The sequence below is a fragment of the Delphinapterus leucas genome, chromosome 2 (assembly GCF_059928025.1).
Source record: "Delphinapterus leucas isolate spDelLeu-1000000601 "Yukka" chromosome 2, BTC_Dleu_Yukka2, whole genome shotgun sequence".
NCBI classification, from domain to species: Eukaryota; Metazoa; Chordata; class Mammalia; order Artiodactyla; family Monodontidae; genus Delphinapterus; species Delphinapterus leucas.
The window spans coordinates 103,357,971-103,377,421 of record NC_143130.1 but is presented as its reverse complement, the minus strand read 5'-3'; the positions used below and the strand labels follow the sequence as shown (position 1 = coordinate 103,377,421).

At 40.6% G+C, this 19,451-nt stretch overlaps 1 protein-coding gene across 2 annotated transcripts in view; it reads right to left on the bottom strand.

Moving 5' to 3' along the window:
• The window catches only part of SCG5 (secretogranin V), a 64,857-nt gene that overhangs the window by 14,254 nt on the left and 31,152 nt on the right, over positions 1-19,451 (bottom strand). For both annotated transcript variants that reach the window (XM_089907399.1, XM_089907400.1), the window contains exon 2: positions 1,017-1,166. In XM_089907399.1, coding sequence (XP_089763525.1) covers positions 1,017-1,166 — 150 coding nt within the window. The remainder of the gene's footprint in view (positions 1-1,016; positions 1,167-19,451) is intronic.

Here is a 19,451-nt window from a genome sequence, read left to right as displayed (position 1 = left end):
TGGTGAAGTTACTTTCTAAGTTTCCTTATATGTAAAGTAGGGATAATAAATACTACCTAGTATTATTATTAGGTTGTGGGGAAAAGACTACTCTGTTGCTGGAAGCGAGTACAAGCCCAAGGAAGGAGATTCATTTCTTACTAGTGGCAAAGCTATTTATAATCAGGATGACATTTAATGAGTCCTTACTCTGTGCTGGGTGCTGTACCAAGTGTTTAACATGGATAATTTCATGTAATTCCCCAATAACCCCCATTTTGCAAATAAGGAAACTGAGGTGCAAGTGGTTCACTAACTTGTTCGAGATCACATATCTTGACCTTGGGTTTGAATTCCAGTAGTCGTCAGTCTAGGGCCACTACTGTGAACCACCAAGGTAAACTGCTCAAAGCCCAGCATAAGTGTAGCACACTCACCATTCATTCTCTTTGGAATTGGGTGGTAGGAAAGTGGGAGCGATACATGAGGAGCAAGGAAAGTTTCAACCTTCTCCCTTAACCAACTTCTTCCCTTCCAGGGCCCCCCCTCTCTCATGCCGCCTCCCAGCCCCCAAAGAAATATTTCAGGATAGATGCTCACTGGTTACAACATAGTTGAGATATCGATTGTCAAGAGAAGGTAAGGAAAACAAATGAGCATGGATCATCCACATACTAAAAAGTTCCAAAGACACTAAAAGTGTGCAGCGATTGTATCATAGAAGAGGCAAAAAAAGAGAAAATCCGTCTCCCTTTTTATTAAAATTGGAGCCAGTGCAGAAAAGAGCATCAACTCCCAAAGAGGGAGAGAGACAGAAGATAAAGCCTTGGCTAGGGGAGTCCTCTGTGGGTGTATCGGAACACCAGAACTCACCAAGGGTTCTAGAATCAACCTCCCTTTCCAACCCACATACAGATACACAGGGGCTCATTGGAATAGAAATACTATTTCTCTGAACGTGTGCAGCCAATGTTAGAATTTTTAATTTCCTCCCAAAGGCTCTACCTTTCATGAGAACCCAAGGGCATGCCCACTACCTGTTTTTCCAACTGGACAGGGATTTGGAGGGTCTGGGTAGCCCTGATCTTCACTGAAGTCCTTGGGAATGTTGTCACCGGTCAACTCTGCCACAATGTTTGGGATGTTGCCAAAGGGACCCAAGTGCTGAAGACCTTCATGAGCTCCACCTGCCAGGGAATCAGAAGTAGTTCATTTCAGTGCAATGACATTCATTTCAACTAATATTTATTCGGGCATACCATACAGACAAAGCACTGTGCCCTATGCTGTGGAGAGAAAAAAGGAAATCCAACAGTTCCTACCCTCTAGGGGGTTAAAATTTTAGTTGTGGAAACAGACACATACTGCACATATATCATTTCCACACAAGGCACACTGTATCTGTGCTATAATAGACATGTTAAAATATAACATTGGGAGCAGAGTAAAGGGAGTGTTTCATTTGGCTGATAGGATGGGGAGGGCTTCTTGAATGAGTTGGAGCTTGAGTGGCACTGACACAGATGGGCTGGGGTTTGGAAGCTGGGCATGGAGCTCAGGGAAGAGAAGAGGATGCAACTGGCATCCAGGTAAAAGAACAGGCTGAATGACAACCAATGACCACAAAAAAGGGAGATGAAGGAAAAGGTCTTTGTCCTCCTGCCATTCTAGATCAACCACTTAAAACTGGGTGTATTTGCTTCAATTTTCTTCTCTGCACATCTTTTTATATCTAAGTGTTTATTGGTTTTCCACTTACTATTAAAGCATGTGGCTGCATGGTCTCTATGCCCTTGATAAATGAATATGTAGTCTTCTATCCAGTGGCTCTACCACAACATTTTAATCATTCCCACTTTGTGGGATGTTTAGTGTTTCCCAATTTACTCTTGGGCATTTAATTTTTTCCATATTTTGGATTCGTTTTCCTCAGGAGAGGCTCCCAGAAGTCAAATTACTGGGTCAAAGGCTATAAATATTTTATGGCTCTTTATATTGCCAAACTGTTTTCCAAAAAGGAGGTATCAATTAATAAAATATCATCAACAAAATCTGAGAATACCATTTTTATAACATCTTAACCAGCATTGGGTTCTACAAAAATAAATTTTTATGTTGTCTTTGCTAATTTAAAATCTTTTAGAAAAATTACTGCTTTATTTTGAATGTCTTTGATTACTAGCTCAAATATTTTTCCATGTGTTTATTTACTAGCTTTAATTTCTTTTCTGTGAGTTGTCTGTTTATGCTCTTGGAATTTTAGTGTTTCTCTTATCAATTTGCATGAACATTTTACATAATAAAGATATCAGGCCTTTGGCCATTACATTTCCTGCAAACACTTCCCCATGTTGTCTGACTGAATTCTGGTTATTAAATTTGTAATATCGATAGTTTGCTAACATAAGTTTTTAATATTTATTCACTCAGACTTGTTGTTATCCTTTGTGATTTCTCCTCACCTTCTAAACTTACAAAACTATTGCCACTTCAAAAGTACTATCAACATTTAGATATTTCTTTCAGTTTTTATATTTTTAAAATTAACTCTTTGGTACAGCCACTATGAAAACAGGGTGGAGGTTCCTCAAAAAATGAAAAATAGAACTATCATATGATCCAACAATTCCACTCCTGGGTATTTATCCAAAGAAACTGAAAACACTAATTCAAAAATATATATGCAGCCCAATATTCATTGCAGCTTTATTTACAACAGCCAAGATATGAAAGCAACCTAAGTGTCCATCAACAGATGAATGGATAAAGAAGATATATATATCTTTATATATATATACACATATATATATATAAAGAATCTATCTATCTATATCTATCTATCTATCTATTGAGAGAGTCAGTGGAATATTACTCAGCCATAAAAAAGAACGAAATCTTGCCACTTTTGACAACATGGATGGACCTGGAGGGTATTAAGCTAAGTGAAATACTGTATGTTTTCACTTATATATGGCATCTAAAAAACAAAACAAATGAACAAATATAACAAAACAGAAACAGATTTGCAGATACAGAGAACAAACTAGTAGTTGCCAGAAAGGAATGGGGGTGGCAGGGGGTTGGGTGAAATAAATGAAGGGGATTAAGAGGCACAAGCTTGAGGTTATAAAATAAAAAAGTCACAGCGATGTAACGGGCAGCATAGGGAATATACTCAATGATATTATAATAAATTTGTACATTGCATAATATATAAAAATATTGAATCACTGGGACTCCCCTGGTGGTCCAGTGGTAAAGAATCTCCCTTCCAATGCAGGGGATGCAGTTTCGATCCCTGGTCGGGGAACTAAGATCCCATATGCCACAGGGCAACTAAGCCCATGTGCAAACAACAGAGCCCATGTGTTCTGGAGCCCATGCCACAACTAGAGAGAAACTCAAGCAGACTGCATGCTGTAATGAAAAAGATCATACACGCCTCAACAAAATTTCCGTGTGCCGCAACTAAGACCCAACGCAGCCAAAAAAAAAAAGGAAAATAAATAAATATTTTTAAAAAACATCGAATCACTATGCTGTGCACCTGGAACTAATATAATATTGCAAGTCAACCATACTTCAAAAAAAAGAAAAGAAAGAATTAACTCTGTAATCTATACGCTATGTGTTTTAGTGCCTGTAAAATAATTAACCATTTTCCCATTTGTTAAGTGATTCTGTTCTTCCCCACATATTTCATTCCTTCAGCAAATATTTAGGTGCCCCATAGATACCAAAACCTGCTCTGAATACCAAGGCACAGCAGTGAATAAGAGCAACTTATGTTGTGTAACTTGCTTTACTTAAATATAATGCATAGCAACTTCCGGACTCTCCTCTTGTAGCCTTAATATCCTATAAGGTTCAGGAACCTTACTTTTCCAACCCTAGAGCAGCCATTTCAGGAATGAATTCCTATTTATTAACCTTATTGTGACACAGCTCCCTTGATGCACAATCACCCTGTACATAGACCTATACACAAAGGGCCAAATCAAAAGGTTCTTGTTTGATGTGCATGAAATTAGAACAAAATCAGGCTAAGGTAACCATACTTCCACCGTCATGAGAAGAATGGTCTTGCCAACAGTTTATATTACCTAAGTCTAGCTGGGTGAGGCTCTATTTTCCCCTGGATGAGCTGAGCCAAGGTGTGCCCTCTGACACTTGCTTTATATTTTTCTCTTTTTTGGTTGAACTAGCTCCCCTTTGGATCAACACAATTTTTCTTTGGAAATATTAATATATTCAGTAGGATCATGGCTAGCACTTAGTGTCCTGGGAATCATGTTGTCTCTTTGAAGTGACATTGCATCTTTTTGTCTTAATTTATTATGTTTAACATTTATTCTTTTTTGTTTGTTTCTTTGTTTTTTTGACCTCACAGCGTGGCACGTGGGATCTTAGCTCCCCAACCAGGGATCGAACCTGCGTCCCCTGCAGTGGAAGTGCGGAGTCTTAACCACTGGATCACCGGGGAAGTCCAGATTAACATTTATTCTTAAAAGGATAATTGTACCTCCTTTAATTCCAAATTCCTCTATCTTCCAAATATAGACACTGTAAAGTAACTGGGTTGTTTTGTTTACATTTATACAATATTTCACTGCTTTGTGAGCAAGCCTGCAAAATTTCTACATTTAAAGAAAAAGATATTATTTTTATAAATTTTCCTTGTGAGTATTTAAGATGTATTTTTATATAATCCATAAACATCTAAATACAGCCAAGGGCTTCCCTGGTGGTGCAGTACTTAAGAATCTCCCTGCCAATGCAGGGTACATGGGTTCAAGCCCTGGTCTGGGAAGATCCCACATGCCGCGGAGCAACTAAATCCGTGCGCCACAACTACTGAGCCTGCGAGCCACAACTACTGAAGCCCACGCACCTAGAGCCTGTGCTCTGCAAGAGAGAAGCCACCGCAATGAGAAGCCTGCGCACCGCAACAAAGAGTAGCCCTCACTAGATGCAACTACAGAAAGCCTGTGCACAGCAACGAAGACCCAACACAGCCAAAAATAAATATATAAAGTAAATATGTTAAAAAATATATAGCCAATTATTCAACATTCTTAATCATATTCTTTTATGTCCTTATTCATATGTTATCACTTTATCATAATCTGATGGCTATATGTTAAAATCTATTACTACCAATAAGTGTCTGTCAGTATCTTTTATTTCTCACCGTTTTTACTTTAGCATTTTGATGCTATGCTAATTGGCACGTCCAAGAGTACAAATTCTTCATTTTAATTGTTATTAATTCGCAAAGTAAAAAATTAATGGACAAATCATATCTTTTTTTAAAACATCTTTATTGGAGTATAATTGGTATACATACAATGGTGTGTTAGTTTCTGCTCTATAACAAAGTGAATCAGCTATACATATACATATATCTCCATATCTCCTCCCTCTTGGGTCTCCCTCCCACCCTCCCTATCCCACCCCTCTAGGTGGTCACAGAGCACCGAGCTGATCTCCCTGTGCTATGTCGCTGCTTTCCACTAGCTATCTATTTTACATTTGGTAGTGTATATATGTCCATGCCACTCTCTCACTTCATCCCAGCTTACCCTCCCCCCTCCCTGTGTCCTCGAGTCCATTCTCTGCATCCGTGTCTTTATTCTTGTCCTGCCTCTAGGTTCTTCATAACCATTTAATTAATTTATTTATATTTAGATTCCATTTATATGTGTTAGCATACGGTATTTGTTTTTCTCTTTCTGACTTACTTCACTCTGTATGACAGTCTCTAGTTCCATCCCCCTCACTACAAATAACTCAATTTCATTTCTTTTTATGGCTGAGTACAATTCCAATGTATATATGTGCCACATCTTCTTTATCTATTCATCTGTCGATGGACACTTAGGTTTCTTCCATGTCCCGGCTATTGTAAATAGAGCTACAATGAACATGTGGTATATGACTCTTCTTGAATTATGGTTTTCTCAGGGTTTATGCCCAGTAGTGGGATTTATGGGTCGTATGGTAGTTCTATTTTTAGTTTCTTAAGGAAACTCCATACTGTTCTCCATAGTGGCTGTATTAATTTACATTCCCACCAACAGTGCAAGAGTGTTCCCTTTTCTCCACACCCTCTCCAGCATTTATTGTTTCTAGATTTTTTGATGATGGCCATTCTGACTGGTGTGAGATGATACCTCATTGTAGTTTTGACTTGCATTTCTCTAATGACTAGTGATGTTGAGCATCCTTTCATGTGTTTGTTGGCAATCTGTATATCTTCTTTGGAGAAGTGTCTATTTAGGTCTTCTGCCCATTTTTGGACTGGGTTGTTTGCTTTTTTGTTATTGAGCTGCATGAGCTGCTTGTAAATTTTGGAGATTAATCCTTTGTCAGTTGCTTCATTTGCAAATATTTTCTCCCATTCTGAGGGTTGTCTTTTCGTCTTGTTTATGGTTTCCTTTGCTGTGCAAAAGCTTTGAAGTTTCATTAGGTCCCATTTGTTTATTTTTGTTTTTATTTCCATTTCTCTAGGAGGTGGGTCAAAAAGGATCTTGCTGTGATTTATGTCATAGTGTTCTGCCTATGTTTTGCTCTAAGAATTTTATAGTGTGTGGCCCTACATTTAGGTCTTTAATCCATTTTGAGTTTATTTTTGTGTATGGTGTTAGGGAGTGTTCTAATTTCATTCTTTTACATGTAGCTGTCCAGTTTTCCCAGCACCACTTATTGAAGAGGCTGTCTTTTCTCCATTTATATTCTTGTCTCCTTTATCAAAACTAAGGTGACCATATGTGCGTGGGTTTACCTCTGGGCTTTCTATCCTGTTCCATTGATCTATATTTCTGTTTTTGTGCCAGTACCATACTGTCCTGATTACTGTAGCTTTGTAGTATGGTCTGAAGTCTGGGAGCCTTATTCCTCCAGCTCTGTGACAAATCATATCTTGATACATATTTCTTCTATTAGCTTTGCCACTCTCATTCTGTTGTTTTGTCCGGTGAATCTTTGATCATTCTTTTATTTTTAACCTTTCTTTATCTCTCTGATGACTTTTCCAATTCACACTGAGGTGCCTGCCTTCAGAGACATTCTAGAAATTCACACTTATTAACTCACATTAACCCAAGACCTGCAAAAAGTTAGAGAGACAGATCAGTACACTTGGTATTGATATATTCGAAGTTCTGTACAATCTTGGCATTAGAGCCACCACTGTGCTTGCTATAGGGCATGACTTCTGGTGTGTCAACACATGTCTCAACTTTTGAAAGCACCTTAGCCTTAAGTGCCAGGAATTATCCAACTTGGCTTCAGGAAGAGTGCATGTCTTAATGCTCCATTAGTAATTAATGAAAGAAGCAAACACAGTTTCCTTTATGGAAGACCTGGCAAGGCTCTGTTTACCTCTGTGTACCAGTGCCATTAGAATGAATGGCACTCTTGTTAGGAAGCAACAGATGTTTAGCACCAGGCAGATACATTATAACACAGGCTCTTTTAAAACTATATTTAATGACATCAAATCAAGAAATACTGAGGAACTATGGGAGATAGATGGAAGTAAAACAAAAAAAAGCTATCCTTTGCTCTCCAAGAGCTTGAATTTTATAGACAAGTAACCACATATAGAAAATAATTAGAAAAAGATATAATTGAGTATACAATCAAATGCTAGTTATCTGGTTCAGTATAATGTTTAGATTATGCTGATCTATTGCACCTGAAACCAAGTCAACCAAACTGTTAGGATGCCATGGATGCTATTTGGTCCATTCGTCTCATACTCAACCAAACATATTTTTAAATCATTATTCAGTCAGCTTAAAAAAATATGTACTGAGTACATACTACACATCAAGACGTGGACTAGAGGGTCAGTGATGAACCAGGTAAATATGGGCCCTGCTCTCACAGAGCTTACAGTCTGTAAGAGATACATAATGAAACACATATTTGATGATACAGATGAACTTATTTACAAAACAGAAATAGACTCACAGACATAGAAAACAAACTTATAGCTACCAAAGGGGAAAGGGTTAAAGGGGGGAGGGATAAATTAGGAGTTTGGGATTAACATATACGCACTAATATATATAAAATAGGCTACTCTATAGCACAGGGAACTATACTCGATATTTTGTAATAACCTATAATGGAAAAGAATTTGAAAAAGAATATATATAAATTATATATATATATATTGGTATATAACTGAGTCACTTTGCTATACACTTGAAATTAACACAACATTGTAAATTAACTATAACTCAATAAAAAAAAGAAGCGCAGATTTAAGATGCAGAGTTGTGATGCACTTATAGTGTAACTGGGATACAGTGAGATGTCACAGGTGTGTAGAGAAGAAACATCTAACCCAGATCTAAGATGTGGAGGATTGCCTGCAAGAAGCAATGTACCAATGATTATGTGCAGTGCTGTAGAAGACACAAACATAAAAGACACGATTCCTGCTCTCTACTTGGTTCTTCATTCTAGTTGGTTGTTTAACACCAACAAAATAAGCCAGTGGTACGTGATAAGATACATTCCCTGATATAATTCATTATGGCATAGACTATAAATGATGTAGACATTCAGGAAATAGGGAACCTTCCAGGAAAACTTCCATGGAAGAGGTGACACTTAAGTTGAATCACGAAAGGCAGGATCCATCCTTATAGGTGGCAACGAAAAAAACCACACGCGAGGGCACAGAGGTAGGTGTGAGCATGGGATATTTGAGCACCAGCGATGAGCACTGCTGGGGAAGGCAGAAGCTGGATGGGATAGGAGAAGGCCAATGCCAAGCCGAAAAGTATGAATTGATATAATAACATATAGCAACCAAAGCTTTCTGGGCAGGAGAGTGATATAATAATTGGATGTTGTATAGAACATTAATTTATCAACAGTTTAAAGCCCCCTTTCCTACCTCGGGGTGCACATCAGTATCACTTGTGGAGTTTTTCAAAATTCCAATGCCCTCTACTCCAGATCCACTGCACCCAAGCATCCTCCTGAAGACCACTGTACATAGGTAAATTGGAAGGAAGTTAAGAAGACCTAATAAAAGGCTATTGCTAACAACTCAGGGGAGAAGCGATAAGGATTGGGGTTGGGGTGGCCACAGCATGAGTAGAAATAAGAGAAATTTCAAACAGTGCACAAGGGAGAGATGAGTCAAGAGTCCATGAGGGGGGGGCCTTGAAGATGGCGGAAGAGTAAGACGCGGAGATCGCCTGCCTCTCCACGGATACACCAGAAATACATCTACACGTGGAACAACTCCTACAGAACACCTACTGAAGGCTGGCAGAAGACCTCAGACCTCCCAAAAGGCAAGAAACTCACCACGTACCTGGGTAGGGCAAAAGAAAAAAAAAAAACAGAGACAAAAGAATAAGGACGGCACCTGCACCAGTGGGAGGGAGCTGTGAAGGAGGAAAAGTTTCCACACACTAGGAAGCCCCTCCGCGGGCGGAGACTGCGGGAGGCGGAGGGGGGAGCTTCGGGACCGCGGAGGAGAGCACAGCGACGGGTGCGGAGGGCAAAGCGGGGAGATTCCCGCACAGAGGATCGGTGCCGACCGGCACTCACCAGCCCGAGAGGCTTGTCTGCTCACCCGCCGGGGCGGGCGGGGCTGCGAGCTGAGGCTCGGGTTTCGGTTTTGGACGGAGCGCAGGGAGAGGACTGGGGTTGGCGGCTTGAACATAGCCTGAAGGGGTTAGTGCACCACGACTAGCCGGGAGGGAGTTCGGGGAAAAGCCTGCACCTGCTGAATAGGCAAGAGATTTTTCTTCCCTCTTTGTTTCCTGGTGCGTGAGGAGAGGGGTTTAAGAGCGCTGCTTAAAGGAACTCCAGAGACGGGCGCGAGCTGCGGCTAAAAGCGCGAACCCCAGAGACGGGCGCGAGCCGCGGCTAAAAGCGCAAACCCCAGAGACGGGCGCGAGCCGCGGCTAAAAGCGCGGACCCCAGAGACGGGCGGGAGACGCTAAGGCTGCTGCTGCCGCCACCAAGGGGCCTGTGTGCGAGCACAGGTCACTCTCCACACCCCTCTTCTGCGGAGCCTGTGCAGCCCGCCACTGCCAGGTTCCCGGGATCCAGGGACAACTTCCCCGGGAGAACGCACAGCAGGCCTCAGGCTGGTGCAACGTCACGCCGGCATCTGCCGCAACGTCACGCCGCCTCTGACACCGCAGGCCCGCCCCGCACGCAGTGCCCCTCCTTCCCCCCCTCCCCCGGCCTGAGTGAGCCGGAGCCCCCGAATCAGCAGCTCCTTTAACCCCGTCCTGTCTGAGCAAAAAACAGACGCCCTCCAGCGACCTACACGCAGAGGCAGGGCCAAATCCAAAGCTGAGCTCCTGTGAGCTGTGAGAACAAAGAAGAGAAAGGGAAATCTCTCCCAGCAGCCTCAGAAGCAGCGGATTAAAGCTCCACAATCAACTTGATATACCCTGCATCTGTGGAATACCTGAATAGACAAGGAATGATCCCAAATTGAAGAGGTGGAATTTAGGAGCGAGATCTATGATTTTTTTCCCTTTTCCTCTTTTTGTGAATGGGTACGTGTATGCTTCTGTGTGAGATCTTGTCTGTATACTCTTGCTTCCACCATTTGTCCTAGGGCTCTATCCGTCCATGGTTTTAAAAAAAAATTTTTTTTCTTAATAATTAATTTTAACTGTAATAACTTTATTATACTTTACCTTCGTTCTTTCTTTCTTTCTTTCCTTCCCTCCTTTAGACAACGAATCACCCCAAATTGAGGAGGTGGTCTCTGAGAGCAAGATTTATGATTTTTCCCCCTTTACCTCTTTTTGTGAAGGTGTATGTGTATGCTTCTGTGTAAGATTTTCTCTGTATAGCTTTGCTTCCAACATTTGTCCTAAGGTTCTATCCGTCCCTTTTTTTTTCTAAATATTTTTTAATTCAATAACTATATTATACTTTATTTTATTTTTACTGTATCTTCTTTCTTTCTGTCTTTTTTCCTTCTTTCCCTCCCTCCTTTCTTTCCTTCTTTGCTTCTTTCTTCCTTCCTTCCTTTCCTCCTCTCCTTCTTTCTTTCCTCATACTTCTACTAATTCTCTCTACTTTTTCTCCCTTTTATTCTGAGCCGTGTGGATGAAAGGCTCTTGGTGCTCCAGCCAGGAGTCAGGGCTCTGCCTCTGAGGTAGGAGAGCCAACTTCAGGACACTGGTCAACAAGAGACATCCCAGCTCCACATAATATTAAACGGCGGAAATCTCCCAGAGACCTCCATCTTAACACCAGCACCCAGCTTCACTCAACGACCAGCAAGCCACAGTGCTGGACAACCTATGCCAAACAACTAGCAAAACAGGAACACAACCCCACCCATTAGCAGAGAGGCTGCCTAAAATCATAATAAGGCCATAGACACCCCAAAACACACCACCAGACGTGAACCTGCCCACTAGAGAGACAAGATCCAGCCTCATCCACCACAACACAGGCACTAGTCCCCTCTACCAGGAAGCCTACACAACCCACTGAAACAACATTAGCCACTGGAGACAGACATCAAAAACAACGGGAACTACGAACGTGCAGCCTGCAAAAAGGAGACCCCAAACACAGTAAGATAAGCAAAATGAGAAGACAGAAAAACACACAGCAGATGAAGGAGCAAGATAAAAATGCACCAGACCTAACAAATGAAGAGGAAATAGGCAGTCTACCAGAAAAAGAATTCAGAATAATGATAGTAAGGATGATCCAAAATCTTGGAAGTAGAATGGACAAAATGCAAGAAACAGTTAACAAGGACCTAGAAGAAATAAAGATGAAACAAGCAACGATGAACAACGCAATAAATGAAATTAAAAGTACTCTAGATGGGATCAATAGCAGAATAACTGAGGCAGAAGAACGGATAAGTGACCTGGAAGATAAAATAGTGGAAATAACTACTGCAGAGCAGAATAAAGAAAAAAGAATGAAAAGAACTGAGGACAGTCTCAGAGACCTCTGGGACAACATTAAACGCACCAACATTCGAATTATAGGGGTTCCAGAAGAAAAAGAGAAAAAGAAAGGGACTGAGAAAATATTTGAAGAGATTATAGTTGAAAACTTCCCTAATATGGGAAAGGAAATAGTTAATCAAGTCCAGGAAGCACAGAGAGTCCCATACAGGATAAATACAAGGAGAAATACGCCAAGACACACATTAATCAAACTGTCAAAAATTAAATACAAAGAAAGCATATTAAAAGCAGCAAGGGAAAAACAACAAATAACACACAAGGGAATCCCCATAAGGTTAACAGCTGATCTCTCAGCAGAAACCCTACAAGCCAGAAGGGAGTGGCAGGACATACTGAAAGTGATGAAGGAGAAAAACCTGCAACCAAGACTACTCTACCCAGCAAGGATCTCATTCAGATTTGATGGAGAAATTAAAACCTTTACAGACAAGCAAAAGCTGAGAGAGTTCAGCACCACCAAACCAGCTTTACAACAAATGCTAAAGGAACTTCTCTAGACAAGAAACACAAGAGAAGGAAAAGACCTATAATAACCCAAAACGATATAGAAAATGGGAATAGGAAGATACATATCGATAATTACCTTAAATGTAAATGGACTAAATGCTCCCACCAAAAGACACAGATTGGCTGAATGGATACAAAAACAAGACCCTTATATATGCTGTCTACAAGAGACCCACTTCAGACCTAGAGACACATACAGACTGAAAGTAAGAGGATGGAAAAAGATATTCCATGCAAATGGAAACCAAAAGAAAGCTGGAGTAGCAATTCTCATATCAGACAAAATAGACTTTAAAATAAGGACTATTAAAAGAGACAAAGAAGGACACTACATAATGATCAAGGGATCGATCCAAGAAGAAGATATAACAATTGTAAATATTTATGCACCCAACATAGGAGCACCTCAATACATAAGGCAAATACTAACAGCCATAAAAGGGGAGATCGACAGTAACATATTCATAGTAGGGGACTTTAACACCCCACTTTCACCCATGGACAGATCATCCAAAATGAAAATAAATAAGGAAACACAAGCTTTAAATGATACATTAAACAAGATGGACTTAATTGATATTTATAGGACACTCCATCCAAAAACAACAGAATACACATTTTTCTCAAGCGCTCATGGAACATTCTCCAGGATAGATCATATCTTGGGTCACAAATCAAGCCTTGGTAAATTTAAGAAAATTGAAATTGTATCAAGTATCTTTTCTGACCACAATGCTATGAGACTAGATATCAACTACAGGAAAAGATCTGTAAAAAATACAAACACATGGAGGCTAAACAATACACTACTTAATAATGAAGTGATCACTGAAGAAATCGTAGAGGAAATAAAAAAATACCTAGAAACAAATGACAATGGAGACACAACGACCCAAAACCTATGGGATGCAGCAAAAGCAGTTCTAAGGGGGAAGTTTATAGCAATACAAGCCCACCTTAAGAAGCAGGAAACATCTCGAATAAACAACCTAACCTTGCACCTAGTGCAATTAGAGAAAGAAGAACAAAAAAACCCCAAAGCTAGCAGAAGGAAAGAAATCATAAAAATCAGATCAGAAATAAATGAAAAAGAAATGAAGGAAACGATAGCAAAGATCAATAAAACTAAAAGCTGGTTCTTTGAGAAGATAAACAAAATAGATAAACCACTAGCCAGACTCATCAAGAAAAAAAGGGAGAAGACTCAAATCAATAGAATTAGAAATGAAAAAGGAGAAGTAACAACTGACACTGCAGAAATAAAAAAAATCATAAGAGATTACTACAAGCAACTCTATGCCAATAAAATGGACAATCTGGAAGAAATGGACAAATTCTTAGAAATGCACAACCTGCCAAGACTGAATCAGGAAGAAATAGAAAATATGAACAGACCAATCACAAGCACTGAAATTGAAACTGTGATTAAAAATCTTCCAACAAACAAAAGCCCAGGACCAGATGGCTTCACAGGTGAATTCTATCAAACGTTTAGAGAAGAGCTAACACCTATCCTTCTCAAACTCTTCCAAAATATAGCAGAGGGAGGAACACTCCCAAATTCCTTCTACGAGGCCTCCATCACCTTGATACCAAAACCAGACAAGGATGTCACAAAGAAAGAAAACTACAGGCCAATATCACTGATGAACATAGATGCAAAAGTCCTCAACAAAATACTAGCAAACAGAATCCAACAGCACATTAAAAGGATCATACACCATGATCAAGTGGGGTTTATTCCAGGAATGCAAGGATTCTTCAATATACGCAAATCTATCAATGTGATAAACCATATTAACAAATTGAAGGAGAAAAACCATATGATCATCTCAATAGATGCAGAGAAAGCTTTCAACAAAATTCAACACCCATTTATGATAAAAACCCTGCAGAAAGTAGGCATAGAGGGCACTTTCCTCAACATAATAAAGGCCATATATGACAATCCCACAGCAAACATCATCCTCAATGGTGAAAAACTGAAAGCATTTCCACTAAGATCAGGAAGAAGACAAGGTTGCCCACTCTCACCACTCTTATTCAACATAGTTTTGGAAGTTTTAGCCACAGCAATCAGAGAAGAAAAGGAAATAAAAGGAATCCAAATCGGAAAAGAAGAAGTAAAGCTGTCACTGTTTGCAGATGACATGATACTATACATAGAGAATCCTAAAGATGCTACCAGAAAACTACTAGAGCTAATCAATGAATTTGGTAAAGTAGCAGGATACAAAATTAATGCACAGAAATCTCTGGCATTCCTATATACTAATGATGAAAAATCTGAAAGTGAAACCAAGAAAACACTCCCATTTACCATTGCAACAAAAAGAATAAAATATCTAGGAATAAACCTACCTAAGGAGACGAAAGACCTGTATGCAGAAAATTATAAGACACTGATGAAAGAAATTAAAGATGATACAAATAGATGGAGAGATATACCATGTTCTTGGATGGGAAGAATCAACATTGTGAAAATGACTCTACTACCCAAAGCAATCTACAGATTCAATGCAATGCCTATCAAACTACCACTGGCATTTTTCACAGAACTAGAACAAAAAATTTCGCAATTTGTATGGAAACACAAAAGACCCCGAATAGCCAAATCAATCTTGAGAACGAAAAAATGAGCTGGAGGAATCAGGCTCCCTGACTTCAGACTATACTACAAACCTACAGTAATCAAGACAGTATGGTACTGGCACAAAAACAGAAAGATAGATCAATGGAACAGGATAGAAAGCCCAGAGATAAACCCACGCACATATGGACACCTTATCTTTGATAAAGGTGGCAGGAATGTACAGTGGAGAAAGGACAGCCTCTTCAATAAATGGTGCTGGGAAAACTGGACAGGTACATGTAAAAGTATGAGATTAGATCACTCCCTAACACCGCACACAAAAATAAGCTCAAAATGGATTAAAGACCTAAATGTAAGGCCAGAAACTATCAAACTCTTACAGGAAAACATAGGCAGAACACTCTATGACATAAATCACAGCAAGATCCTTTCTGACCCACCTCCTAGAGTAATGGAAATAAAAACAAAAATAAACAAATGGGACCTAATGAAATTTCAAAGCTTTTGCACAGCAAAGGAAACCATAATCAAGAACAAAAGACAACCCTCAGAATGGGAGAAAATATTTGCAAATGAAGCAACTGACAAAGGATTAATCTCCAAAATTTACAAGCAGCTCATGCAGCTCAATAACAAAAAAACAAACAACCCAATCCAAAAATGGGCAGAAGACCTAAATAGACATTTCTCCAAAGAAGATATACAGAATGCCAACAAACACATGAAAGAATGCTCAACATCATTAATCATTAGAGAAATGCAAATCAAAACTACAATGAGATATCATCTCACACCAGTCAGAACGGCCATCATCAAAAAATCTAGAAACAATAAATGCTGGAGAGGGTGTGGAGAAAAGGGAACCCTCTTGCACTGCTGGTGGGAATGTGAATTGGTTCAGCCACTATGGAGAACAGTATGGAGGTTCCTTAAAAAACTACAAATAGAATTACCATATGACCCAGCAATCCCACTACTGGGCATATACCCTGAGAAAACCAAAATTCAAAAAGAGTCATGTACCAAAATGTTCATTGCAGCTCTATTTACAATAGCCCGGAGATGGAAACAACCTAAGCGCCCATCATCGGATGAATGGATAAAGAAGATGTGGCACATATATACAGTGGAATATTACTCAGCCTTAAAAAGAAATGAAATTGAGCTATTTGTAATGAGATGGATAGACCTAGAGTCTGTCATACAGAGTGAAGTAAGTCAGAAAGAAAAAGACAAATACTGTATGCTAACACATATATATGGAATTTAAGGGAAAAAAATGTCATGAAGAACCTAGGGGTAAGACAGGAATAAAGACGCAGACCTACTGGAGAACGGACTTGAGGATATGGGGAGGGGGAAGGGTGAGCTTTGACAGGGCGAGAGAGAGTCATGGACATATACACACTAACAAACGTAGTAAGGTAGATAGCTAGGGGGAAGCAGCCGCAAGGCACAGGGATATTAGCTCGGTGCTTTGTGACAGCCTGGAGGGGTGGGATAGGGAGAGTGGGAGGGAGGGAGACGCAAGAGGGAAGACATATGGGAACATATGTATATGTATAACTGATTCACTTTGTTATAAAGCAGAAACTAACACACCATTGTAAAGCAATTATACCCCAATAAAGATGTTTAAAAAAAAAAAGAGTCCATGAGGTTTCCAAAGTCTAGAGCCCCCTTGATTTGGGAAAATAATGCCATTGGCAAAGACAGGATCTTTCATTCCAGCTTTTAAATTATTTCAGGCAATTAATTATTTCTATCCTGTGATGATACTTTGTTTCTGTCACAGCCACATGTTTCTAGAATAGACAGAAAATATTTAATTCTTGCCAAATAAATTATAAGCCCTTTTGCTTATATAAACCTTGCTTTATACAATAAAACTGGGACCACCCAGCTGTTTATTTTCAAATTCTAGATATCAAATCATTGGTAGGTTTTCTCTGCATTGTTATGGCAATAACGTGCCAGTCAGTTGTGATGATCAGACGCAAGGGAGAGCAGGGAAGGGGAAGAAGGGAAAGAGACCTGGGTTGGTCTGACCTAGGCCAAGGCCCTTAAAATCTCCTTCTTGGCCTGCACTGGAGCCCTCCATAAAAATCTGCCAAGGCTGTTTCCACATCTTGGGGAATTTCTCCAACATCTCTCAGCTCTTTCCTGCACTCCCATCCCTGCTTTGTCCTGGGATTCTCCCTCCTCTGCGTGTCCTTTTAATTTGGCAATTCTAATGGGTGGTTGATCTTGTTGGTTTCAGACAGCTATCTGGTCAGCCTCAGCTCCATGCTTTGCCACCTGTAGCCTTGGCCGGTCTCAACATGGCAGCTCCCAGCAAGACTCCAGAGGACCACCAGCCGGGAGCCAGCACCACCAATAATCACTTATCCAGGAAAAGGCACTCACTCTTCTGGTTAATTAAAAACTCCATTCAGTTTCAAATCCATTTTCCTGCCTTAGTGATTCTGAAGATCAGTTGTCATTATCTAGTAAATGAAAATACGAAAACTGAATACTACTTACTGACCCCTAAAATTTTACCTGGCTCTGGACAGTCATGGTTTTTTTTTTTGTTATAACAGTTGAATTTTTTAGCTGTTTAGTTATGCAGTAAATCTTCTGTATCGCACCTTATCTTGATGTCATCTCACTCTCCTAAATGTAGTGCATAAAAAACAAAATCTGAATAAGAACCTGCTGTATAAAAAAATAAATAAAATTCAAAACAAAAACAAAAACAATAAAATCTGAGCGAACTGGGGTTTCCAATTATAGTAACGTCTCACTTATCTCTTTACTGGAGAATGTGGTTTTCCACATAGTATCCAGATCACTGAAACATCCCCATTAACATCAATATTCAAGTATTTAACCACTTTAAGGGAACCTTTTCACCATGAATTTTAGGTAAATACTCTAAACAGCAGCTTTGAAATATGGCTTTACCTCTTCTTGATAACGTGGGCCTAGTATTGGGAATAGCCGTGACTATGTAGTTTTGTAGCAGTGCATTCTCAGAGCATTAAAATGCATACAGCAATGCAACTGTATTAGGCGGTCCCAGCTGCTAGGGCTCTTAAAGTTCTTTGTCTCCTCCCTCTTGTAAGCTATTAATCCCAGTCATCCCCAGTGCTTTTCATAATAAAGCTCAGTGCATAAATAAATAAACTGAGTGGGTCAAGGCCCTGTAAGTCCTGTCTTCAAATTTGCTTCACCACACACATATGCATCACACGAGGATCTCGTCAAAATGCAGAGTCTGATCAAAAGATGGGGTGGACCTGCCTCTGCCTTTCTTACGAGCCCCTAGGTGATGCCGATGCTATTGCTCCATTAACCCCACTTTCAGCAGCAAGGGCTCGAAAACCAGAGGGCCAGATTTATTCGAATTATATGCAAAATAAGAGTCAGCACTGAGAGAGAGATCTTGGAGTGACCACCTTGGTTCATGGAGTTGGTGACATTCAGCATGGCTGCTGAGAGCCTTTTTAAAAGTCACTTGAGGTTTCAGATAAGGGAGCTCTAGCTACAGCTGAAGTCCCTTTATTTAAGGCTGTATTTTAATTATAGAGGCACTCGCACACATTTCACAAGAAAAGGAGCCCACTGCACCCTTTCCTATTCTAATTAATTCTGTGGGCACTGGAAGCAAAGACCTGCTCATGAAGCACGAAGGTATGTTCTCAGGGAATAAGCGACGTCCTCCGCGGAGCCCGTTGGTTCGCGCCACGATGCAAGAGCCCGGGGCTGAGGGGGCTGGTTTTGGTAGAAGTCAAGGTTGGTCAGAAAAGAAAAAAATGAACAGGGGCTGCACCACTCCCCCGCCTTTTTGTAACGCTCTGATTTCAACACTTTCAAAGTACTTTCATCTCCTTATTAAAACCATTTTCGTGAGGTCAGTGGGACGAGAGTTACTACTCATAACTGTGAGAAAGGGAGTCCTAGGAGATCGTTACTTGCCTAAAGCCGCTCAGCGAGTCAGTGCTATTGGGAGCCTGGGATCCCAGCGCTGTTTCCAGGCACCAGGAGGGCCCCCCGGGGCCTCCTGCCGTCCATCCAGACCCTTTCCAGCAGTGTCCATCATCCACAGATCAGCTCGTGCTCCCGAGCAATAGTTGGTAGCACAGCCTATCCGCATAAAAGGGGCCTCTCTCGTATTTTCTAGCTCACTCCGAGGCTCCAGAGTGTCAGCGACCAGGGCGGGGGTCGACGGCCCCCCTTGAGCCAGGCACCAGCGGGGTGACTCTAAGACAGGGCTCCAGCCGCGGGCCTCACCACCGTGGGTCCCGCGTGTCTGAGCGCCAGCCTCACGCCAGAAGGCTGAGAGCAGCCAGGCACAGCCCCTGCCCTGCAGGCTCGGCTTCACAATCCGGCAACAC